The sequence below is a fragment of the Meriones unguiculatus genome, chromosome 15, assembly GCF_030254825.1.
Source record: "Meriones unguiculatus strain TT.TT164.6M chromosome 15, Bangor_MerUng_6.1, whole genome shotgun sequence".
Lineage (NCBI taxonomy): Eukaryota > Metazoa > Chordata > Mammalia > Rodentia > Muridae > Meriones > Meriones unguiculatus.
This window is the reverse complement of record NC_083362.1, coordinates 1,068,718-1,091,611: the sequence shown is the minus strand read 5'-3', so window position 1 is coordinate 1,091,611 and position 22,894 is coordinate 1,068,718. Positions and strand designations below refer to the sequence as shown.

The 22,894-nt window shown below is 49.3% G+C and overlaps 1 protein-coding gene across 1 annotated transcript in view; it reads left to right on the top strand.

Moving 5' to 3' along the window:
* Positions 1-22,894, top strand: part of Zan (zonadhesin) — a 135,750-nt gene that overhangs the window by 96,266 nt on the left and 16,590 nt on the right. The window contains exons 61-74 of the mRNA XM_060368598.1: positions 1,879-2,096; positions 3,204-3,345; positions 3,953-4,170; positions 5,278-5,419; positions 6,022-6,239; positions 8,308-8,449; positions 9,034-9,251; positions 15,894-16,035; positions 16,627-16,844; positions 17,799-17,940; positions 18,548-18,765; positions 20,172-20,313; positions 20,915-21,132; positions 22,456-22,597. Of these exons, the coding sequence (XP_060224581.1) occupies positions 1,879-2,096; positions 3,204-3,345; positions 3,953-4,170; positions 5,278-5,419; positions 6,022-6,239; positions 8,308-8,449; positions 9,034-9,251; positions 15,894-16,035; positions 16,627-16,844; positions 17,799-17,940; positions 18,548-18,765; positions 20,172-20,313; positions 20,915-21,132; positions 22,456-22,597 (2,520 nt within the window). The remainder of the gene's footprint in view (positions 1-1,878; positions 2,097-3,203; positions 3,346-3,952; positions 4,171-5,277; positions 5,420-6,021; positions 6,240-8,307; positions 8,450-9,033; positions 9,252-15,893; positions 16,036-16,626; positions 16,845-17,798; positions 17,941-18,547; positions 18,766-20,171; positions 20,314-20,914; positions 21,133-22,455; positions 22,598-22,894) is intronic.

Below are 22,894 nucleotides of genomic sequence, written 5' to 3'. Positions count from 1 at the left end.
TAGCATAATGACCAAGTTTTAATATAAATAAATGCCTCTAAAATTAATAGATCTTAATTTAGAATATTGATAAAAACCTGTATGTAGTAACAAACCCCTGAGTCATAAGTTTTAAAACCAACAATTTGGTAGAACAGTATAAAGCAATTTTAAAATTACATTTAAATTTATTATAGCAAACCTATTAGCCAGAAAGCCTAGTGGTGAATCCCAATCATAGGCAGCTCATGGCAGGAGAAACACCATTAATCCAGGAATTGAAAAGACATAGGCGTTTAGATGCACACTCCAAACTAACTTAATTTGGATAGACATTTATAACTTTGAAATTTTATTATTATGTAAAATTTATTTTGAAGCCGGGTTGAATTATAGATAGTAAAACGTACTTTGAATTTTTATAAAAAGTCAATAACAATTTAAAATGAGGCTTGTTGTCCTAGTCTAAAAGGAGATAAAATAAACAATTTTGATTAAGGGAGTCTTGTAAACCCAATGAGAAAATTATCTAAATCATTAGATGAGAATGTAAAGCACCTAAAAATATATATACACAGAGCTGAGTGTACAGAAATCAGGAAGAAAAGACTTTTTAAAGCTTGAAAGTGACCCCTTAGAGGAGTCAGGATATTGAAGCCGGAGTACAGAACGAAAGCGGCTTAGAGCGCTGCAGGAGTGGGGAGGGGAGCGGGCCGGCGGCTTCTCTGTTTAAAACCACCATGGTGCCTTGCCACGTGCCTGCGCAGCTGTGATCCCTGCCAGCTTTAACACTCTGTGTGTCAGGGAGGGCGGCGCAGCCAGCCAATGGCGGCGAGCTTGTGCGGCAAATTCGAAAGCTTGCCTGTGGAAGCCTGAGGCAGCAGTGCGAGTCTGTGTGCCCGGTGCCCAGCAAGTTCGTACCTACAGCAGCGCGCCTGCCATTTTCCCAAGCCGATTTTTGCCCAGTGTGAGTTCCAGGCACTGGTGAATAGCTGCCGTGGGCAGGCAGCTGCCCAGACACCGCTGCAAGCCACAGCCACAGGTCTGTGGAGTGCATGCTGGTGCTGCCATCACCACAGCAGGCAGCAGGCAGTGAGACACAAGTGCCCCGTACACTAGGGGGGGTAGAGGAAAAGTAAAGATTTTGAGGTGTAGATAGAACGGAAAGGATCTGTTGTGCCCATCCATTGTCCCCTAGAAGTCCAAGAAGGGTTTTATGATAAGGCCAGGACACCCATCCTACTCACCACACCAAGGATGAGGTAAATTAAATAAAGATGGGTAGGTGCACAACAGATATGATATGAAAGAGGTTTACTAGATGGAAAGGAAGAGACAGAGAGAGAGAGAGAGAGAAGGGAGAGCAAGACATGATGTGGGGAGAAGGAGAGATGGGACACCACGATAGAGAAAGGGGAGAGGGCCAACAGGCAAGAGGCCAGGAGCAAGAGAGATCAAGAGGGGGACCACATGGCAGGCTGGTCCCTTTAAGGAGGAAGGTAAGCACACCATCCAAGTGAGGCCACATGGCTGGTGATACAGTGACATCATAGGTTGCTAGGCAACTCAAAAGCAGGTTCAGTCCCTAAATCTGAAAAATCAGGTGCCCTGGGGCTGGAGTTACATGATATTTCTGAGGGGGCCAAATGAAACGCGGGGCCACTGCAAGAGCACAAGTACCCCACACCCATGAGCCATCTCTCCAGCCCCAAGTGACCCATTCTTACTTTGCTTCCTTAGGGCTTGGCACAAAGTTCACACTCAGCAAATGTTAGCTGAAGGAGTAAGAGTGGAGGCAGGGGGGAGCTCTCCACTCTCAATGTTCTGCCTCCTCTGGTCTCTGTCCCTTGCTTTGGCTCCTGTGTTCCTCTCCCCTAACCCCACTGTCTCCTGCCATAGCTCTGCATTGTCCAGAACACAGCCACTACACCCACTGCCTACCTCCTTGTCTGCCTTCCTGCTGGGACCCAGAAGGCCACTGTGAGAGCTTCAGCACCCACGAACCCGCCATCTGCAAGGAGGGCTGTGTCTGTGACCCTGGCTTTGTGCTGCATGAGGACGTGTGTCTCCTCAGAATCCACTGTGAATGCAGAGACCCCCATGGTGTTATCATCCCGGTGAGTGGGCATGGAGGGAGGGTGGGGTTGGTGGGAGACAGGAAGTGGCACAGTGTGTGAAACATTTGCTGAAGAGAGCTCTGTGGAAAATGGTTTGCCCACACCCCAATGTGAGCACCTGTGTTTGAATCTGTACCGTCAGTGTAAGCTTTGGTGGTGAGAGTGTGTAACACAGGGCTCCTGCTGGGAGATGGGAAGCAGGAACAGGATGATTCCTGGAAATGTGTGTAGGTCAGAGTGAAAGAGAGCAGTAAAGAGAGGAGGGAGGGATGAGAGGAAAGGAGACAGGGAGGGAAGCAGAAGAGAGAGGCTCAGTGCCAGGTAGAGCTGAGGACCAATGTTCAAGATTGTCCTGTGACCTGCAAACATTCATGTGTTTCTATCCCCCATCAACACGCAAAACTGTGTGTAAAAGTGAGATTGAGGACCACGTTTTCATTCCTTCTGCTTCTCTCCACCTGGGAGGCTCCTGTCTGTTCAGCTACTCTTGTAGTGTGAAGGTTCCAGAACACACCATGGCCTCAGGGCCTCAGGGGGCTTCTAGTCCAGTGCTCTACAACTGCTCTGTTCCCAAGACCTCAGTGATGTGTCCTGGGAAATTGCTCTGCCTCTAAGCCACAGCCCCAGATACTATTGGAAGATTCAGGGCAGGTTCTCTATCAATAAGCCAAGCCCCAGATTCTATTGGTAGATTCGGAGCAGGTGCTCTAACTGTAGGCCACATCCTGATTTTCTTTTGGAAGATTCTGCAAGGTTGTTGTATTTCCACCCCATAGTGTAATGACCATCCTGTTGCCACTTATCACTAGGATTTATGGCAAAGGTTCAATATTAACCTAAGCTCCCAGACCCCTGGATGAGGACTCTAGAGCTGAACTCTATCACTCAGTACTGCCCTTACCCCATATTGGAGTATTCTAAGCATCCAGTGAGCTATGCCCACACCTCCCATGCACTCCCCTCCCCCAATACCTTCCTTTCATAGTTGACTACATGAATGTACACAGACAGACCGGGAGGGCAAGGAAAGTGCCCTCAGACAGGAGGCAAGGCTGGCTTTCTCCTATCTACCCTATGCCCCTGCTTCCTTTCCCATGCCTTCTGCAGGCAGGCAAGACCTGGATCTCCAGGGGCTGTACCCTGAGCTGCTCCTGCACAGGAGGAGTCATCCAGTGTCATGATTTCCACTGTCCCTTAGAGTCTGACTGCAGAGACATTGAGGATGGCCACAGTAACTGCTTCAAAATCAGTAAGGGAGCCATGGGGGAAGGTGGGAAGGGTGTGCTTAGAGCTGGAAGGATCAGAGGTAGGCCCAGAAGGAGCTTAGATCCCGGGAACTGGAAGATTTGGGAGAAGAGGTACCACAGTGGGAGTGGAGTGTGGGACCCATGGTTGGGCAGCTGCCTTCTCACTGTTAGGCCTTAGGTTTCAGTCTCCACATTACCCTGGAAGGACCCTTCTTCCTGCAAAGATGTAATTTTCAATTCCACGTATAATGGTGTGTCTGTACATGGGTAGGTGCACCTGAGTCAGGGCATGGCTGAGCCACAAGAGGACATCAGGTGCCCTGGGGCTGGAGTTACATGACATTTCTGAGGGGGCCAAATGTAACTTGGGTCCACCAAAAGAGCACAAGTACCCCACACCCATGAGCCATCTCTCCAGCCCCAAGTGACCCATTCTTACTTTGCTTCCTTAGGGCTTGGCACAAAGTTCACACTCAGTAAATGTTAGCTGAAGGAGTAAGACTGGAGGCAGGGAGCTCTCCACTCTCAATTTTCTGCCTCCTCTGGTCTCTGTCCCTTGCTTTGGCTCCTGTGTTCCTCTCCCCTAACCCCACTGTCTCTTGCCCATAGCTCTGCATTGTCCAGAACACAGCTACTACACCCACTGCCTACCTCCTTGTCTGCCTTCCTGCTGGGATCCAGAAGACCACTGTGAGGGCTTCAGCACCCACGACCCCTCCACCTGCAAGGAGGGCTGTGTGTGTGACCCTGGCTTTGTGCTGCATGAGGACGTGTGTCTCCTCAGAATCCATTGTGAATGCAGAGACCCCCATGGTGTTATCATCCCGGTGAGTGGGCATGGAGGGAGGGTGGGGTTGGTGGGAGACAGGATGTGGCACAGTGTGTGAAACATTTGCTGAAGAGAGCTCTGTGGAAAATGGTTTGCCCACACCCCAATGTGAGCATCTGTGTTTGAATCTGTACCGTCAGTGTAAGCCTTGGTGGTGAGAGTGTGTAACGCAGGGCTCCTGCTGGGAGATGGGAAGCAGGAACAGGATGATTCCTGGAAATGTGTGTAGGTCAGAGTGAAAGAGAGCAGTAAAGAGAGGAGGGAGGGATGAGAGGAAAGGAGACAGGGAGGGAAGCAGAAGAGAGAGGCTCAGTGCCAGGTAGAGCTGAGGACCAATGTTCAAGATTGTCCTGTGACCTGCAAATATTCATGTGTTTCTATCCCCCATAAACACACAAAACTGTGTGTAAAAGTGAGATTGAGGACCACGTTTTCATTCCTTCTGCTTCTCTCCACCTGGGAGGCTCCTGTCTGTTCAGCTACTCTTGTAGTGTGAAGGTTCCAGAACACACCATGGCCTCAGGGCCTCAGGGGGCTTCTAGTCCAGTGCTCTACAACTGCTCTGTTCCCAAGACCTCAGTGATGTGTCCTGGGAAATTGCTCTGCCTCTAAGCCACAGCCCCAGATACTATTGGAAGATTCAGGGCAGGTTCTCTATCAATAAGCCAAGCCCCAGATTCTATTGGTAGATTCGGAGCAGGTGCTCTAACTGTAGGCCACATCCTGATTTTCTTTTGGAAGATTCTGCAAGGTTGTTGTATTTCCACCCCATAGTGTAATGACCATCCTGTAGCCACTTATCACTAGGATTTATGGCAAAGGTTCAATATTAACCTAAGCTCCCAGACCCCTGGATGAGGACTCTAGAGCTGAACTCTATCACTCAGTACTGCCCTTACCCCATATTGGAGTATTCCAAGCATCCAGTGAGCTATGCCCACACCTCCCATGCACTCCCCTCCCCCAATACCTTCCTTTCATAGTTGACTACATGAATGTACACAGACAGACCGGGAGGGCAAGGAAAGTGCACTCAGACAGGAGGCAAGGCTGGCTTTCTCCTATCTACCCTATGCCCCTGCTTCCTTTCCCATGCCTTCTGCAGGCAGGCAAGTCCTGGATCTCCAGGGGCTGTACCCTGAGCTGCTCCTGCACAGGAGGAGTCATCCAGTGTCATGATTTCCACTGTCCAATAGAGTCTGACTGCAGAGACATTGAGGATGGCCACAGTAACTGCTTCAAAATCAGTAAGGGAGCCATGGGGGAAGGTGGGAAGGGTGTGCTTAGAGCTGGAAGGATCAGAGGTAGGCCCAGAAGGAGTTTAGACCCGGGGAACTGGGAGATCTGGGAGAAGAGGTACCACAGTGGGAGTGGAGTGTGGGACCCATGGTTGGGCAGCTCCCTTCTCACTGTTAGGCCTCAGGTGTCAGTCTCCACATTACCCTGGAAGGACCCTTCTTCCTGTTGAAGATGTAATTTTCAATTCCACGTATAATGGTGTGTCTGTACATGGGCAGGTGCACCTGAGTCAGGGCATGGCTGAGCCACAAGAGGACATCAGGTGCCCTGGGGCATGACATTTCTGAGGGGGCCAAATGTAACTTGGGTCCACCAAAAGAGCACAAGTACCCCACACCCATGAGCCATCTCTCTAGCCCGAAGTGACCCATTCTTACTTTGCTTCCTTAGGGCTTGTCACAAGGTTCACACTCAGCAAATGTTAGCTGAAGGAGTAAGAGTGGAGGCAGTGGGGAGCTCTCCACTCTCAATGTTCTGCCTCCTCTGGTCTCTGTCCCTTGCTCTGGCTCCTGTGTTCCTCTCCCCTAACCCCACTGTCTCTCTCCCATAGCTCTGCATTGTCCAGAACACAGCCACTACACCCACTGCCTACCTCCTTGTCTGCCTTCCTGTTGGGACCCAGAAGGTCACTGTGAGAGCTTCAGCACCCACGACCCCTCCACCTGCAAGGAGGGCTGTGTCTGTGACCCTGGCTTTGTGCTGCATGAGGACGTGTGTCTCCTCAGAATCCACTGTGAATGCAGAGACCCCCATGGTGCTATCATCCCGGTGAGTGGGGTGGGCAGGGCCTGGGAAATGGCTCAGTGTTGAGACCTTTGCTCTGCAAGCAGGAGAACCTGAGTTCGAATCCAAGCAATCTGTGTCAACCTCGTTAGACTCTCTAGTTCCAGGAGCTCCTCGGGGCTGGAGAGGAAGATGCAGGGACCAGAGATTCCCCAGAAACTTAAAAGCTAGCCAGTCATGTGTGGGCAGCAGTGAACAATAGGAGAGAGCTCTAGAGACAGACAGAGAGAGGCACAGAGACAGAAAGACACACAGAGAGGGGCAAAGACAGAGGAGACAAAGACAGAGAGAGAGAGATCCAAAGAGAGACAGAGGAAACAGAGAGACAGAGACAGAGAGACACACAGAGAGAGACAGACAGAGAGAAAGAGACAGAGACAGTGAGAAACGGACACAAAGAGAGACACAGAGAAACAGAGACAGAGACAAAAGAGGAGAGAAAGAGACAATCTCACTGAAGCTGGAAGCTGAGGGTTTCCTCTGGCCTCTGCATACACGTGCACTTCTATTTATAAGTGTGCCGAAGAAAGCACAAACAGCTGTGTGCACGCACAACGCGCGCGCGCGCGCGCACACACACACACACACACACACACACACACAGAGAAATTTTTTTGTTCTGAAAACTTGGATTGTACGGGGCATGGTGGCACATTTCCTTCAAGCAGGGTACTCAGGGGGCATGGGAAGAGGAGAGAGGGGAGACAGGAGAGGGGAGAGGAAAAAGGATGGGGGACATAGGGAGAGGGGAAAGGAGGAGATGGGAGAGAGGGAGAGAGGTGAAGAGGGGGAGAGAGAAGAGGAGATAAGGGGAGGGAGAAGGAGGAGAGGGGGAGAGAGGAAAGGGAGAGAGAGGGAGAAAGGGAGAGGAAGAGTTGGGGAGAAGGAAGAGGAGAGAAGGAGAGAGGGAAAGGGACAAGGGAAAGAAGAGAGATGGGCAGAGGGGAGAGAGGAAGAGGAAAGAGGAGCAAAGGGGAAGAAGGGGAAAGGAGAGGGAAAAGGGAAAGAGGGGGAGAAAAGAGGAAAAAGGGGGAGAGGAGGGGGAGGACAGAGGGTAGAAGATGGGAGAGGGGGAGTGAGGGAGAGTGGGGCAAGTGGAGAGAGGCAGAGAGGGGACAGAGGGAAAGAAGAAGAGGGAGAGGGGCAGAGGAGGAGAGGTGGAGAGGGAAATATAGGCAGAGGGTAAAAGAGAGGGGAGAAGGGGAGAGGGAGAGAAGTGGAGAGGAGAAGGGGGGAGATGGCAAGGGGAAGAAGGGGAGAGGCAGAGAGGCTGATGGGGAGAGGAGAGAGGGAGAGGGGACAGGCAGAGGGGCAGAGGCAGGAGCTAGAGGCACAGGCAGGCAGCTCTCTGTGAGCTTGAGACCTGCTAGGTCTCCAAAGTGAGTTCTAGGACAGGAGGGCTACACAGGGAAGAAGCTGTCTCGAAACAGCATCAAATACAGGAGAGCCAGCTAAACCTGGGGTCACTTCCTCCTTCCTCCTCGTTTCTGCATTTGGAATGCTCCTGCCTGGATGGATAAAGGATGGGTAACCTACTAGGCAGTGTTGAGCCACGCCCCTGCGGCCTCCCAGGGACATTCTGGTCAGGGACTATGAGACGAGGTTACACTACCTAGCCTGAGCTACTCTTTCGCTAGGGATCTGAGCAGACACTCTGTAAGGAGCCAGGCCTCTAGCCAACGGTTGGAGGATTCTAGGCAAATGCTCTGCAGCTGAGCCAGGACCTTGTCCAACCTGCACCATCCCTGAGGATGCTGGGTGGAACTCCTGTGTCTGAGCTATCCCCAAGCCAGCAATTGAGGACTACAGGCTTGAGCTCTAACTCTGAGCCACACCTTCAGCTCCTCCGTGCAACTGAAGGCATGTGCTGTACACCTAGGCTCTGTCTGCAGCCCCAGAAATAGTGTCCAAATCTTCCCTTCCATTTTTACGATAGACGAGGAAGCTGTCTCTAAGGAGGGCAAAGGTCAGCCCTTCCCTTGGGAGATGAGGCTATCCCCACTAAATGCTCCCTCTGTCCTGACTCCCAGTTTTCTCTCCATGGCTTCTGCAGGTAGGCAAGACCTGGGTCTCCAGAGGCTGCACCCAGAGCTGCACCTGCGTGGGAGGGGTCATCCAGTGCCAGGACTTCCACTGTCCCCACGGGACCTTTTGCCATGACAGCAGCGATGGCCACAGTATATGCATCAAACTCAGTAAGGGGATCGTGGGGGAGGAGGGGAGGGTGTGCTCATGGTTGGAGGGCTCAGAAGGAGAAGAGGCCTAGACCTCTGGGCTTTGAAGCTCTGTGACCAGCAATACCACTGTGGGAAGGGATTGTGAGGGTCCATGGAGGGACAGACCCCTCATCACTGTGAGCCTTTAGAGTGTTAGTCTCCAAACTGACTTGGGAAGCCCAAATTCTTTTGAAAGATGTTTTAAATACATGTGTAATGGTGTGCCTGTATGTGTGCCTGTGTGTGTGTGCCTGTGTGTGTGTATGCCGGTGTGTGTATGTCTGTCTGTGTGTGTATATGCTGGTGTGTGTGCGCCTGTGTGTGTGCATGCACGTGATTGCACAGCATGTGGAGGAAAAGCAATGCTGGATTCCAGAAGGTGGCATTACAGGCGGTATTAGGCCACTTTCCCTAGATGCTGGGATCTGAAAACAATACCGTGTAGGAGGAGTGAGCAGTCTTAAAGGCTGGCCAATCTCTCTAGGCCACTGGTCTGCTTCTGAAGGTTGCTCACTTGGACCATGCAGGTCATCTCCAAAATTCTACCTCCATATTACCCACAGTTGTGCAGTGCCCAGCCCACAGCCACTACACCCACTGCCTACCTCCTTGTCTGCCTTCCTGCTGGGACCCAGAAGGCCACTGTGAGGGCTTCAGCACCCACGCCCCCTCCACCTGCAAGGAGGGCTGTGTGTGTGACCCTGGCTTTGTGCTGCATGAGGACGTGTGTCTCCTCAGAATCCACTGTGAATGCAGAGACCCCCATGGTGCTATCATCCCGGTGAGTGGGCATGGAGGGAGGGTGGGGTTGGTGGGAGACAGGAAGTGGCACAGTGTGTGAAACATTTGCTGAAGAGAGCTCTGTGGAAAATGGTTTGCCCACACCCCAATGTGAGCATCTGTGTTTGAATCTGTACCGTCAGTGTAAGCCTTGGTGGTGAGAGTGTGTAACGCAGGGCTCCTGCTGGGAGATGGGAAGCAGGAACAGGATGATTCCTGGAAATGTGTGTAGGTCAGAGTGAAAGAGAGCAGTAAAGAGAGGAGGGAGGGATGAGAGGAAAGGAGACAGGGAGGGAAGCAGAAGAGAGAGGCTCAGTGCCAGGTAGAGCTGAGGACCAATGTTCAAGATTGTCCTGTGACCTGCAAATATTCATGTGTTTCTATCCCCCATAAACACACAAAACTGTGTGTAAAAGTGAGATTGAGGACCACGTTTTCATTCCTTCGGCTTCTCTCCATCTGGGAGGCTCCTGTCTGTTCAGCTACTCTTGTAGTGTGAAGGTTCCAGAACACACCATGGCCTCAGGGTCTCAGGGGGCTTCTAGTCCAGTGCTCTACAACTGCTCTGTTCCCAAGACCTCAGTGATGTGTCCTGGGAAATTGCTCTGCCTCTAAGGCACAATTCAGATCCTCTTTGGCAACTCTGGTTAGGTACTCTACCTGTAAGCCACACTCTCAGAATCTATTGGTTGATTCTTTGAAGGTACTATACCTCTAAGCAGCACTCACTCCAAGATTCTACTGCTAGATTCTGGGCAGTAGCTCTACTTTTAAGCGGCACCCCCATTCTATTGGTCAAATTCTTAGCAGGTAAGCTACCTGTAAGCCACACCCCCAGATTCTATCAGATAATTAAGTTAGTTAGAGTTCTAACTCTAAGTCACATCCACATTTTTTATTGGAAGATTCTGCAAGGTTGTTCTACTTCCAGGCCATAATGTAATGACCATCCAACTACCACGTATCACTAGGATTGTTGGCAAAGGTTCTACATTAACCTAAGCTACTAGACCCCTGGGTGAGGACCCTAGGACTGAACTCAGTCACTGAGTCCTGGCCATAGCCCCTTACTGGAGCACTCTAAGCATGCACTGAGGTATGCCCACACCCTCCGATGCACCTCCCCTCCCCCAACACCTTCCACTCTGTCCCATGCAGTGGGAGTTCAATGGGTTCCTAAGGAGGGGTGTAAAGAATGGTGTGGGACAGAGATGCGAAGAATGGAGGCCAAGTCAGTTTGTCTGATCAAGGCCTTATTTATTTGAAATTTTTACCCAACATATATAGGGAGAAGGCAGGAAAGGGGGAAGGTTACTTTACTGCTGCAGGAGGGACACCTGCAAGATGCCATCAGGATGTTTTCTTAAGATATCTCACGGATGCTCTAAACTAACAGATGGATGTCCTCACAAACCTCACCCATGACCTAGGGTCCTAGTGCAGCTGTTGATAACTTTTCCACTAATTGGCTTTGTCTCCACTAAATGACCTTTGCTCACTATTTTGCTTTGGCTTCAGTAAATAGCTTTGTCTCCCAGCATCTCCTCCCTTCTTAAACAATTTAAGAGCCTAGAAGGTAGGTTTTGAACATGAGGTCTTCTGAAGACAGTGGGTATTAAGCAGAGGGGGGAAGTAGTGACCTGATCCTCCCAAGGCGTTTTGTGGCCTTTTGGGGTGTCTTTTTGGGGAGGAGAGGAAGACCCCATCAACACCTGAGGGCATCTGAGGGCAGGTTGTGGTTAGGGGTAATCAGACACCAACCTCTATGCAATCAGGTTTGCTTCTCGGGGACTCAGAAGTGGGCAATTGGGCCCTCTCCCTGCGGTACCTCGTCCTACCCCCCTTGGTACCCATGCTACATCAGGCAAGCATTTATCTGAGTTTCATGTTGTTCTCATGAGAGCCAAATGCACGCAGTCAAGACCCATGTGATGGACTGTTAGCAGGCTTTCTCTGGCTCAGCTAAGCCTCTGTCAGCCAAATCAAGTCTGTGATAATGAACTTGTATGGGTTTAGATGCCAGGGAGTCAATTTGCTGCTTTACAAAGCTATTAAGTCTTTTAATGGCCCTTGGGCTGAAAGATATGAGGAGAAGGAAACCCACCATGGGGCCCACGATTGAAGAAAGGAGGGATGGTGAGCCAGGGAGAGGTTGAAATCCAATTATGAAACCAACTCTTCTTTTGTCCTCTCTGTCTCTTTCTCCTCTCTAACTTTAGCCATGCAGTTTTTCATAAACCCAGAATAATCCATATAAAAACAACATTCTTCCTTGAGGGCAGCACATAAGCAGTCATCTTCACTGAAGGGGTCTTCTTTGACATCATTATCATTGTCAGGAGAAAACTCCTCATCCACTTGTTGCACCAGGTGTTCCAATAGCCATCAAACTGCATCATTTTCCTGCAAAAAACAAAACAAAACACAGCTTCTCATCCCCATTTGAATACAGGGTTGGGTCCATGCCATTGATTTGTTAAAGGATTCCACCATTTTACTTTAGCAAAAGTTTTTTGGTTTTTGTATGCCAAAATCTATCTGCTGCAGATTTACCATGCTTATCCAAATTTTTTAGAAAATTTAGGTGTCCATGGGAGTGGCTCCCCCTTCTTTGTTTTTTTGCAAATAAATCTTAATTGTTCAGTGGGCACGCTTTAGCATGCCTTCTCCTTGAGGATTGTAAGGTATTCCAATTATATGAGAAACTTGAAACTGTTGACAAAATCTTTTAAAAGATTTGTTAGTATATCCTTCTCCATTGTCAGTTTTTAAGTTGCTTAGGAACTCCTAGAACATTAAAAGCCTGTAGACAATGAGCAATAACATTTTTTTGCAGCTTCTCCTGGTTGAGGAGTGGCAAAATAAATCCAGAATAGGTATCAATGCAAACATGTACATATTTTAATTTTTCAAATTCAGGAATATGAATAATATCCATTGCCAAATCTGATTTGGAACCAATCCTTTAGGACTGACTCCCAAATGAGAAACAGGCTGAAATTGAGGACAAATACTGCAAGCCTTGACTATACTATGGGCCTGTCCCTTAGTCAACCTCTATTTAAGTCTCAAGGTTTGACTATTAAGATGATGCATGTTATGGGCATCTTGGGCTCCTCAACTGTAAACAATAAACTTCGGTGGCTTTATCTGCCAACGCATTTTCTTCAGACAGGGGTTCTGGCAAATTAGAATGAACCCTCAAATGTCCTATAAAAAGGGGAAATTTCTTTCTTGTATCAAGTTTTGCATTTGTAAAAATAAAATTCCAGCAGGAGAAAATATCTGGATTTGACCTGCAGTCTCTAACCTAGGCAAAGACAGAGCTACATATGCACTATCTGTAAAAATGTTCAAAGACTGCTTATTAAAACTTTGAAACACAGCCAATACTGCAGATAACTCTGCTATTTGTGCAGATGTGCTGAACACTTGAAAAGACATTGTTTTTCTTTCATAAGCACAGGCAGCAACACCAGATCTCACTATAGATGGTTCTGAGCCGCCATGTGGTTGCTGGGGATTGAACTCAAGACCTTTGGAAAAATAGCCAGTGCTCTTAACCTCTGAGCCATCTCTCCAGCCCCCTCTGTTTGCAACTCTGTCATAATAAGCTTACATATGTTAAAATGCCATATTTATCAGATCTCTGACAAGTCTGAGAGCTAGCATAGTTGAGTTACTCTTTGTCTACCTTTATTATCTGCTCTAAACTGCATCCTATAAAACAGTATGTTACAATCTTTATTTTCGGCATATTTTTTAAATGTATGTTTTGGAACCAAATTTTAGGTAGATCTATATAGGCAAACTTCATAGTTATCCATTTTAAATTTAACCTTAAAAAACAACCTAAACAAAGAGAATCAATCTTGTATTTAACTATAATCTTTAGCATAATTTTAAATCTGCTTTTTTTAAACTAAAATCAAAGCAAAACTTTTAATTAAAATAATTTATAAAGGGGCTAGCAAATCTTATTAACCCTATCATATTGTATTAAAACTTAACAGCAAAAAATTAAAGTACAAAAGTTTTATTTAGCATTAAACACAGAACTACACTTAGCCTGCAGCCCTCAGCAAAAATGAACTAATCTGGCCATACCAAATCTGTAGGCCGGAAAGATACAGCATTAAATCATTTATTTAGGTACTGGCATACAGGAATGTATTTTATATAATGGTTAACAATGATCTGAATATAACCCTGCATAACCCTGGGCTAACATGGAGCTGTAGCCCTTTTTGTCCTGTAAAAGAGCATAAGCAAACATTTTGCATTGAAGAATCTCCAGCCTTTTTAAGTGAAGAACAACATATTTTAAACTTTTTTTTTTACATGATACATTGTAAAACTCAGTTTTTGTTTAACTGGCTTAAACAGCATGGCTTGGTTTTACTTTGTAAAATTAATAAAAAAAAAAAAAAAAATCAAGGTCTTTTGACCTCCCCCAAAGGGTTGAGAAACTGTTTTTAAGTTTTTGTTAGACTGTCCAAGAGTTATTATTTTAAAATACCTGATAAATTTTAAAATGTTTTATAGAATTTAACTCTGATGGACCAGGACCAAACTTAGAGGTGTTGATTTAAACTGTCATGTCCAAAAATATTAATATCATCAGTCAGATTTTAGATTATCATCAGTTCAAGTCTACAGATAAACACCTACACACATAGTGTCATAGCTAAGGAACATAGAAATCCAACATTGTCACCTTGGAGTAACCAGAATACCCAGATACCAGAACTTTACCGGCCCCTACCAGACACAAGTCCAGAAGGAGTGGACCCCCTTATGGGCCCTCTCCACAGCTTCTAGATGGAGAGCGGGCTTCAGCAACCCTCTTTTCGCACAGAATAGGGTCCCAGCGACCCTCTCTCCTGGTCCAAAAAGGAGGAGAGCCTTTAAGGGGCCCCTACCACGGGAAATGGAGCGTCCTCCAAATTCCCTCCACCAGATTGGAAACTCTCCAAGTTTCCCAGACCTCGTGAGCAAACCAAAACCAGAAACCAAAACAAACAGCCAGCACACAAAAACAAAACACAGATACAAAGAGAAAAAACAACCATGGCACGTGCTTTTTAAACATTTAAATTTTTTTAAACCTGTTTTTATAATATTAAAACAAAGCATCCTCTTTCAGAGTGAGTATACAGAGCATAACCATGATTTCAAAAGTCAGAACTAGATTTAAAACTCAGAATTTATCAGTGCACACAATTTAATCTTTTAAACTAGAAGTGGCTTCATCCCTGTGGCCCCTGTCCAAGTGGCCCCTATCCTGAAGCCAGTGAGAGGAGGGATGAGAGGAGGAAGGGGGCGGGGTGAACTGCTGCTCAGCTCAGCAGCCGGTGGAGGCTGGTCTTAGGCCTCCTTCTGAGGGTGTGAGCGGTCTCCTCCACCCAGTTCTCCAAAAGCCATCCAAGCCCAGCCTGAGGTAGGGGAGGGGAAGGAGACATGTAGTGTCTCCGTGCCTCCTGCTCATCTATACATGTAGTGTCTGCGTTCCTCCTGCTCATCTAGCTATGGCCCCGCTCTGCTCCACACTGCTCTGCCCCAGCCCGCCTGGGGCCTTTTTTCTTTGTTTTGGTAGAAGGGAAGCAGTGCAAGAGAAACAGGCACAGGAGGCCAGTCTAAATTATGAGACTTGGCAGTTTCTTCCTCTGAGTCCATTTCATCCTCACCATCTAGCTCCTAAATTATTTATTTTTGCTCTTAAATTATACAAATCTATTTGAGCTCCTTTATGAACATTTGAAATAACCTTAGAAGTACTTTTTTTTGTCTGTTTGGCTGCTCCAATTTCCCAAGTAACTCTTTAGCTTGTGAGATTCCTTTTTCTTTACCCTTACTCCTCGCATTCTGAGGGACTTCTTGAGACCCTGTAAGAATAAGTCATGCTAACTCAATTCTTGTCCCATAATTTGTCGTTCTGACTTTCCTCACGGATCAGACTCACAGACAGACGGCTCTATGGAGATCTCTATGCAGGAGCTTCTTTCACTTCCCCGTGGCAATGCGAGATCCTATGTAGTTTGTGGCCACAAAGAACAACATTCAATTCGGTTCCTCATTAGGCACTAAGTGTCCCGTCCAGCGGGAGTTCAATGGGTTCCTAAGGAGGGGTGAAAAGAATGGTGTGGGACAGAGACGTGAAGAATGAAGGCCAAGTAAGTTTGTCCGATCAAGGCCTCATTTGTTTGAAAATTTTACCCAACTTATATAGGGGGAAGGCAGGAAAGAGGGGAGGCTAATTTACTGCTGCAGGAGATAGCAAGAGTGCTTTCATGGCTTGAATATTGCACCTGCAAGATGCCATCAGGATGTTTTCTTAAGAAATCTCACGGATGCTCTAAACTAACAGATGGATGTCCTCACAAACCTCACCCATGACCTAGGGTCCTAGTGCAGCTGTTGATAACTTTTCCACTAATTGGCTTTGTCTCCACTAAATGACCTTTGCTCACTATTTGTCTTTGGCTTCAGTAAATAGCTTTGGCTTCCGACAGCATTCATAGATGGCTACATGAATGTACACAGACAGACCGGGAGGGCAAGGATAAAACCCTCAGACAGGAGGCAAGGCTGGCTTTCTCCTATCTACCCTATGCCCCTGCTTCCTTTCCCATGCCTTCTGCAGGTGGGCAAGACCTGGATCTCCAGGGGCTGTACCCAGAGCTGCTCCTGCACAGGAGGAGTCATCCAGTGTCACGATTTCCACTGTCCCGTAGAGTCTGACTGCAGAGACACTGAGGATGGCCACAGTAACTGCTTCAAAATCAGTAAGGGAGCCATGGGGGAAGGTGGGGAGGGTGTGCTCATGGCTGGAGGGATGAGAGGTAGGCCCCTGGGCCTGTGAGATCTGGGAGAAGAGGTACCACAGTGGGAGTGGAGTGTGGGACCCATGGTTGGGCAGCTCCCTTCTCACTGTTAGGCCTCAGGTGTCAGTCTCCACATTACCCTGGAAGGACCCTTCTTCCTGTTGAAGACATAGTTTTCAATTCCACGTATAATGGTGTGTCTGTACATGGGTAGGTGCACCTGAGTCAGGGCATGGCTGAGCCACAAGAGGACATCAGGTGCCCTGGGGCTGGAGTTACATCACATTTCTGAGGGGGCCAAATGAAATGTGGGTCCACTGCAGGAGCACAAGTACCCCACACCCATGAGCCATCTCTCCAGCCCCAAGTGACCCATTCTTACTTTGCTTCCTTAGGGCTTGGCACAAAGTTCACACTCAGTAAATTTTAGCTGAAGGAGTAAGAGTGGAGGCAGGGAGCTCTCCACTCTCAATTTTCTGCCTCCTCTGGTCTCTGTCCCTTGCTTTGTCTCCTGTGTTCCTCTCCCCTAACCCCACTGTCTCTTGCCCATAGCTCTGCATTGTCCAGAACACAGCCACTACACCCACTGCCTACCTCCTTGTCTGCCTTCCTGCTGGGACCCAGAAGGCCACTGTGAGAGCTTCAGCACCCACGACCCCTCCACCTGCAAGGAGGGCTGTGTGTGTGACCCTGGCTTTGTGCTGCATGAGGACGTGTGTCTCCTCAGAATCCACTGTGAATGCAGAGACCCCCATGGTGCTATCATCCCGGTGAGTGGGCATGGAGGGTGAGGTTGGTGGGAGACAGGATGTGGCACAGTGTGTGAAACATTTGCTGAAGAGAGCTCTGTGGAAAATGACACAGGGCTCCTGCTGGAGATGGGAAGCAGAAACAGGATGATTCCTGGAAATGTGTGTAGGTCAGAGTGAAAGAGAGCAGTAAAGAGAGGAGGGAGGGATGAGAGGAAAGGAGACAGGGAGGGAAGCAGAAGAGAGAGGCTCAGTGCCAGGTAGAGCTGAGGACCAATGTTCAAGATTGTCCTGTGACCTGCAAACATTCATGTGTTTCTATCCCCCATAAACACACAAAACTGTGTGTAAAAGTGAGATTGAGGACCACGTTTTCATTCCTTCTGCTTCTCTCCACCTGGGAGGCTCCTGTCTGTTCAGCTACTCTTGTAGTGTGAAGGTTCCAGAACACACCATGGCCTCAGGGCCTCAGGGGGCTTCTAGTCCAGTGCTCTACAACTGCTCTGTTCCCAAGACCTCAGTGATGTGTCCTAAAAATTGCTCTATGCTGAGCCACAGCCCCGGATTCTATTGGATGGTTCTGAAGAGGTGCTCTACCTCTCAGTCACACCCCCAGATTCTATTGGACATTTCTGTGGGGTTGTTCTGTTCAAGGCCACAGCTTTATGACCATCCTGTTCCCACTTATCACTAATATTCTAGGCAAAGATTCTACATTAACCTAAGCTCCCAGGCCCCTGGGTGAGGACTCTAGAGCTGAACTCTATTACTGAGTCCTGGCCTTAGCCCCTTACTGGAGCATTCTAAGCATGCAGTGAGCTATGCCCACACCTCGCATGCACCCCTCCCCCAATACCTTCCATTTATAGTTGGCTACATGAAGGGAGGCCAAGGAAAGTGCCCTCAGACAGGAGGCAAGGCTGGCTTTCTCCTATCTACCCTATGCCCCTGCTTCCTTTCCCATGCCTTCTGCAGGATGGCAAGACCTGGATCTCCAAGGGCTGTACCCAGAGCTGCACCTGCACAGGAGGAGTCATCCAGTGTCAGGATTTCCGGTGTAATGTAGAGTCTTATTGCAGAGACACTGAGGATGGCCACAGTAACTGCTTCAAAATCAGTAAGGGAGCCATGGGGGAAGGTGGGGAGGGTGTGCTCATGACTGGAGGGATGGGAGGTAGGTCCAGAGGAGCTTAGACCCCGGGGCCTGTGAGATCTGGGAGAAGAGGTACCACAGTGGGAGTGGAGTGTGGGACCCATGGTTGGGCAGCTCCCTTCTCACTGTTAGGCCTCAGGTGTCAGTCTCCACATTACCCTGGAAGGACCCTTCTTCCTGTTGAAGATGTAATTTTCAATTCCACGTATAATGGTGTGTCTGTACATGGGTAGGTGCACCTGAGTTAGGGCATGGCTGAGCCACAAGAGGACATCAGGTGCCCTGGGGCTGACGTTACATGACATTTCTGAGGGGGCCAAATGTAACTTGGATCCATCGCAAGAGCACAAGTACCCCACACCCATGAGCCATCTCTCCAGCCCCAAGTGACCCATTCTTACTTTGCTTCCTTAGGGCTTGGCACAAAGTTCACACTCAGCAAATGTTAGCTGAAGGAGTAAGAGTGGAGGCAGGGAGCTCTCCACTCTCAATGTTCTGCCTCCTCTGGTCTCTGTCCCTTGCTCTGGCTCCTGTGTTCCTCTCCCCTAACCCCACTGTCTCCTGCCCATAGCTCTGCATTGTCCAGAACACAGCCACTACACCCACTGCCTACCTCCTTGTCTGCCTTCCTGCTGGGACCCAGAAGGCCACTGTGAGAGCTTCAGCACCCACGACCCCTCCACCTGCAAGGAGGGCTGTGTGTGTGACCCTGGCTTTGTGCTGCATGAGGACGTGTGTCTCCTCAGAATCCACTGTGAATGCAGAGACCCCCATGGTGCTATCATCCCGGTGAGTGGGCATGGAGGGTGGGATTAGTCAAATCTGTAGAGGGAGAGGTCAGTGAGTAAAAATATTTCCTCGCCTGTGTAGGAAATATTTTTTCGCCTGTGGCTGGCCCTGTAATGTGATGGTTGGTGATGTCCTGGAACATGCTAAGCCAGTGTCCTACTGCCGACAGACACCCTCGCACCCTGACTGGAGGTGTGACAGGGCCACTAACGCTGCGATGCACTCCCTGACCCTCACTGAGGGCTCTGGGCCTAAGTGCTGCCCCTGCCTGTCCCTCCCATCACCTCACTCGGATTCTTGGATTCTGGATTCAGCTGTTATACAAGTGAACAAGGCCAAGTGATTCCTTGGCAATTGCTCTCCTGCTAAGCCACACCCCAGCCCCTTAGAGGAGACTTGCAGGTTCTCTACACTCAGCCTTCGCTCAGCCTCTCCGTGGAGGCTGCCTGGCGATTTTGTAAGGCAGAGTCATGCCCCTAGACTGTCTTAGAAAACTCTAGGCAAATGGTCTACCTCTAAGTTACAGCCTTCTCAGCCCCTCCCGATCTCTGGCCACTCATCACTGAAGACTCTAGGCATAGGATCTGCATCTGACTGTGCTTCCACTCTTCCGCAGTTCTACCAGTGATCCACAATTTACTGAAGGAGTCCAGTCATGTACCATGCTTTTGGTCTCTGTACACAAGCTCAGAGAAACCTTTATTCACCAGGTCTTTTTCCACCAGTGTTGTATTAATGGTATTAGACTCTTGCAGGCTTTTCTACCCTGGCTAGTTCCCAAATAATTGACACAGAGAGCCCATAATTTATTGTATAAGCTTAAAGCACCAGATCTGGGCACATATCAACCCTCTAAGCCATTTTACTATATCCTAGCTACACATCCAAAGGTACTTGCAAGTAAGTTGTCCTGTTTGGGCTAGATCTGCTCCATCACTCTATCCTCATGGCCATATGCTCATGGTCCATTCTCCCCATGGAGACTTCCTCCTCTCTGGCTTCCTCTCCTGCTACATCTTTGCTTCCCCTATCTCTCCCCCTCTCCTTCCCCTGTGATCTCTCTTGGACCCTAAGCTCAGGCACCTCAGCTGTGCCTAACTTTCTTCTGCCCAGCCGAGGCTGTTAGCAGCTTTATTAACCAACCAGGGATAACTGGTGGCAAAGTCACAAAGCATCACTTGGTGTACATGAGAATGTGCTTGTCTGGGGTACAACCAGATCTTGGGGGGCAATAATTAATATTTAAATAACATAACACCAGGCCAACCCCCAACAAACCTGCAGTTGGGTTACTCGGGATGTGGAATCTGTTGACAGGGAGGGCTCCCTTCCAATAGGAGCTGAGGCTGTTTCCCTCCACCGGTCCCTCTGTCCTGACTCCCTGCATCTCCCCGCGCCTTCTGCAGGTGGGCAAGACCTGGATCTCCAGGGGCTGTACCCAGAGCTGCGCCTGCACAGGAGGTGTCGTCCATTGCCAGGATTTCCACTGTCCCTTAGAGTCTGAATGCAAAACTATTGAGGATGGCCACAGTAACTGCTTCAAAATCAGTAAGGGAGCCATGGGGGAAGGTGGGGAGGGTGTGCTCATGGCTGGAGGGATGAGAGGCAGGGAAAGGTGGAACTTAGTCTCCCAGCCCTCAGAGGTCAGAGTTAGGAAGGACGGCGGCGAGGAGGGCTTTTGGGAACCTTTGGTTCAGCTGGGGCCCTTCTCAGTGTCAGCGTCTCAACGGTGAGTGCCCACATTAACTTGGGATATCCACTCACCTTTACTTTCCACTTTCACGTGCCTGTGTTAGTGTATGGGTGGGTGTGTCCACACGAGTGTAGTGCGCACAGCAGCCAGAAGCTTGGATCACATCCCCTGGAGCTGAAGACACAGGCGACTGTGAGCAGCTCAGTCTAGGTGAGATGGTCCAGCTCCTCTGCCAGAGCAGTAAGCACTAACTGCTGAGCCATCTCTACAACCTCAAGTGTCCAGTCTTTCCTTCTTTGAAGCTTGGCACAAACCTCATGATTACTCAATATTTGACAAATAAGTAACAAATGGGGAAAGCCCACAGTCTCTCTGGGTTCTAGGATGGTTTCCATACCTCTGCTTGCTCTGGCTCCTGTGTTCCTCTCCCCTAACCCTACTGTCTCCTGCCCATAGCTCTGCATTGTCCAGAACACAGCCACTACACCCACTGCCTACCTCCTTGCCTGCCTTCCTGCTGGGACCCAGAAGGCCACTGTGAGGGCTTCAGCACCCACGCCCCCTCCACCTGCAAGGAGGGCTGTGTGTGTGACCCTGGCTTTGTGCTGCATGAGGACGTGTGTCTCCTCAGAATCCACTGTGAATGCAGAGACCCCCATGGTGCTATCATCCCGGTGAGTGTGTGTGGAAAATGGGCTTGGTGAGGCTAGAGGAATGACTAGCTGGGTAGATTATTTACTCAGAAAGTTTGAGATCTGAGTTATTATTATTATTCTTCACTTTACATTCTGATCTCAGCCCCTCCCTCCTCTCCTCCCAGTCTCACTCTCCCACCTTCTTCCTCCTTTCTCCCCTCCCCTTCTCCTCAGAAAAGGGAGCCCCCTCCCCTCATATCAACCCTTCCCAGCATATGAAGTCACATCAGGACTGAGCACATCCTCTCCCAGTGAGGCCAGGCAAGGCAGCCCAGCTAGGGGGAAGGGATCCAGAAGCAGGCAGCAGAGTCTATGTCAGAGATAGCCCCCTCTCCACTTGCTGGCGAACCTCTGAGAGGACCGAGCTGCCCCTTCGGTTCCATATGTGTAGGGTTAGGGCCAGTGCACGCATGTTCTGTGGCCGGTGCTTCGGTCTGTGGGACCCCGTGTGCCGAGGTTAGCTGACTCCGTTGATCTTGTGGAGTTCTTGTCCCCCGCTGGGTCCCTCTGTCCTTCCCCTAACTCTTCCACGATGCTCTCCGACCTCCTCCTATTGTTTGGCTATGGGTCTCAGCATCTGTTCTGAACCACTGCTGTGTGGAGCCTCTTAGAGGACAGTTATGCTAGTCTCCTGTCTGCGAGCATAGGAGGACCTGAGTTTTAATTCCCACAACCCACGTAAACCAGGCCTGTAGCTGTGTCTGATCCCAGGGCTTCTATCAGGAAACAGGAGATGGGACAGAAGAATCCCTGAACTTTGCAACTAGTTTGGCATGGTATAGGCATACAACAGTATCAAAGAGGGAGACAGACAGACGGACTGTGTCTCAATACGAGACAGAATGTGCAGACCAACTCCTGGGCTGTGTTCTGCTCCCAGAACTGAAGTGCACGCACATGCACACAGCAATCACCTGTAAACACGGAATGTTTTTACAAAGTGGGTTTGGGGTCCTTCTCCTTTCTGCTTCTTCCCACCTGAGATGATGCTGCCTGCTCAGCTGGCCTTGTGTTTAGATGATTGGTCGGGACCAGGTCCAGGCAGCTGAGCCACACGCCAACAGGCCTCCACCTGGCCCAGCTGTTCCTCCATGTCCTCATCCCTTCACTGGGAGAGTCTGGGAGGGCACTGGAGTGCTAGGCTTTGGGCACAGCTGCAACTAAGAATATATTTTTAAGCTCTAGTGTTGCGTCTGTGGATGAGGAACCTTCAGATGGAAGAGGTAGGTGACAGCCCTTCAGATAGGAAGTTAAGCTGTCTCCTTGGTCCTCAGGTGTTTGCTCTTCCCTTGGCATCTGCAGGTGGGCAAGTCCTGGATCTCCAGGGGCTGTACCCAGAGCTGCTCCTGCTCAGGAGGTGTCGTCCAGTGTCAGGATTTCCACTGTCCCGTAGAGTCTGACTGCAGAGACACTGAGGATGGCCACAGTAACTGCTTCAAAATCAGTAAGGGAGCCATGGGGGAAGGTGGGGAGGGTGTGCTCATGGCTGGAGGGATGAGAGGTAGGTCCAGAAGGAGCTTAGACCCCTGGGCCTGTGAGATCTGGGAGAAGAGGTACCACAGTGGGAGTGGAGTGTGGGACCCATGGTTGGGCAGCTCCCTTCTCACTGTTAGGCCTCAGATGTCAGTCTCCACATTACCCTGAAAGGACCCTTCTTCCTGTTGAAGACATAGTTTCAATTCCACGTATAATGGTGTGTCTGTACATGGGCAGGTGCACCTGAGTTAGGGCATGGCTGAGC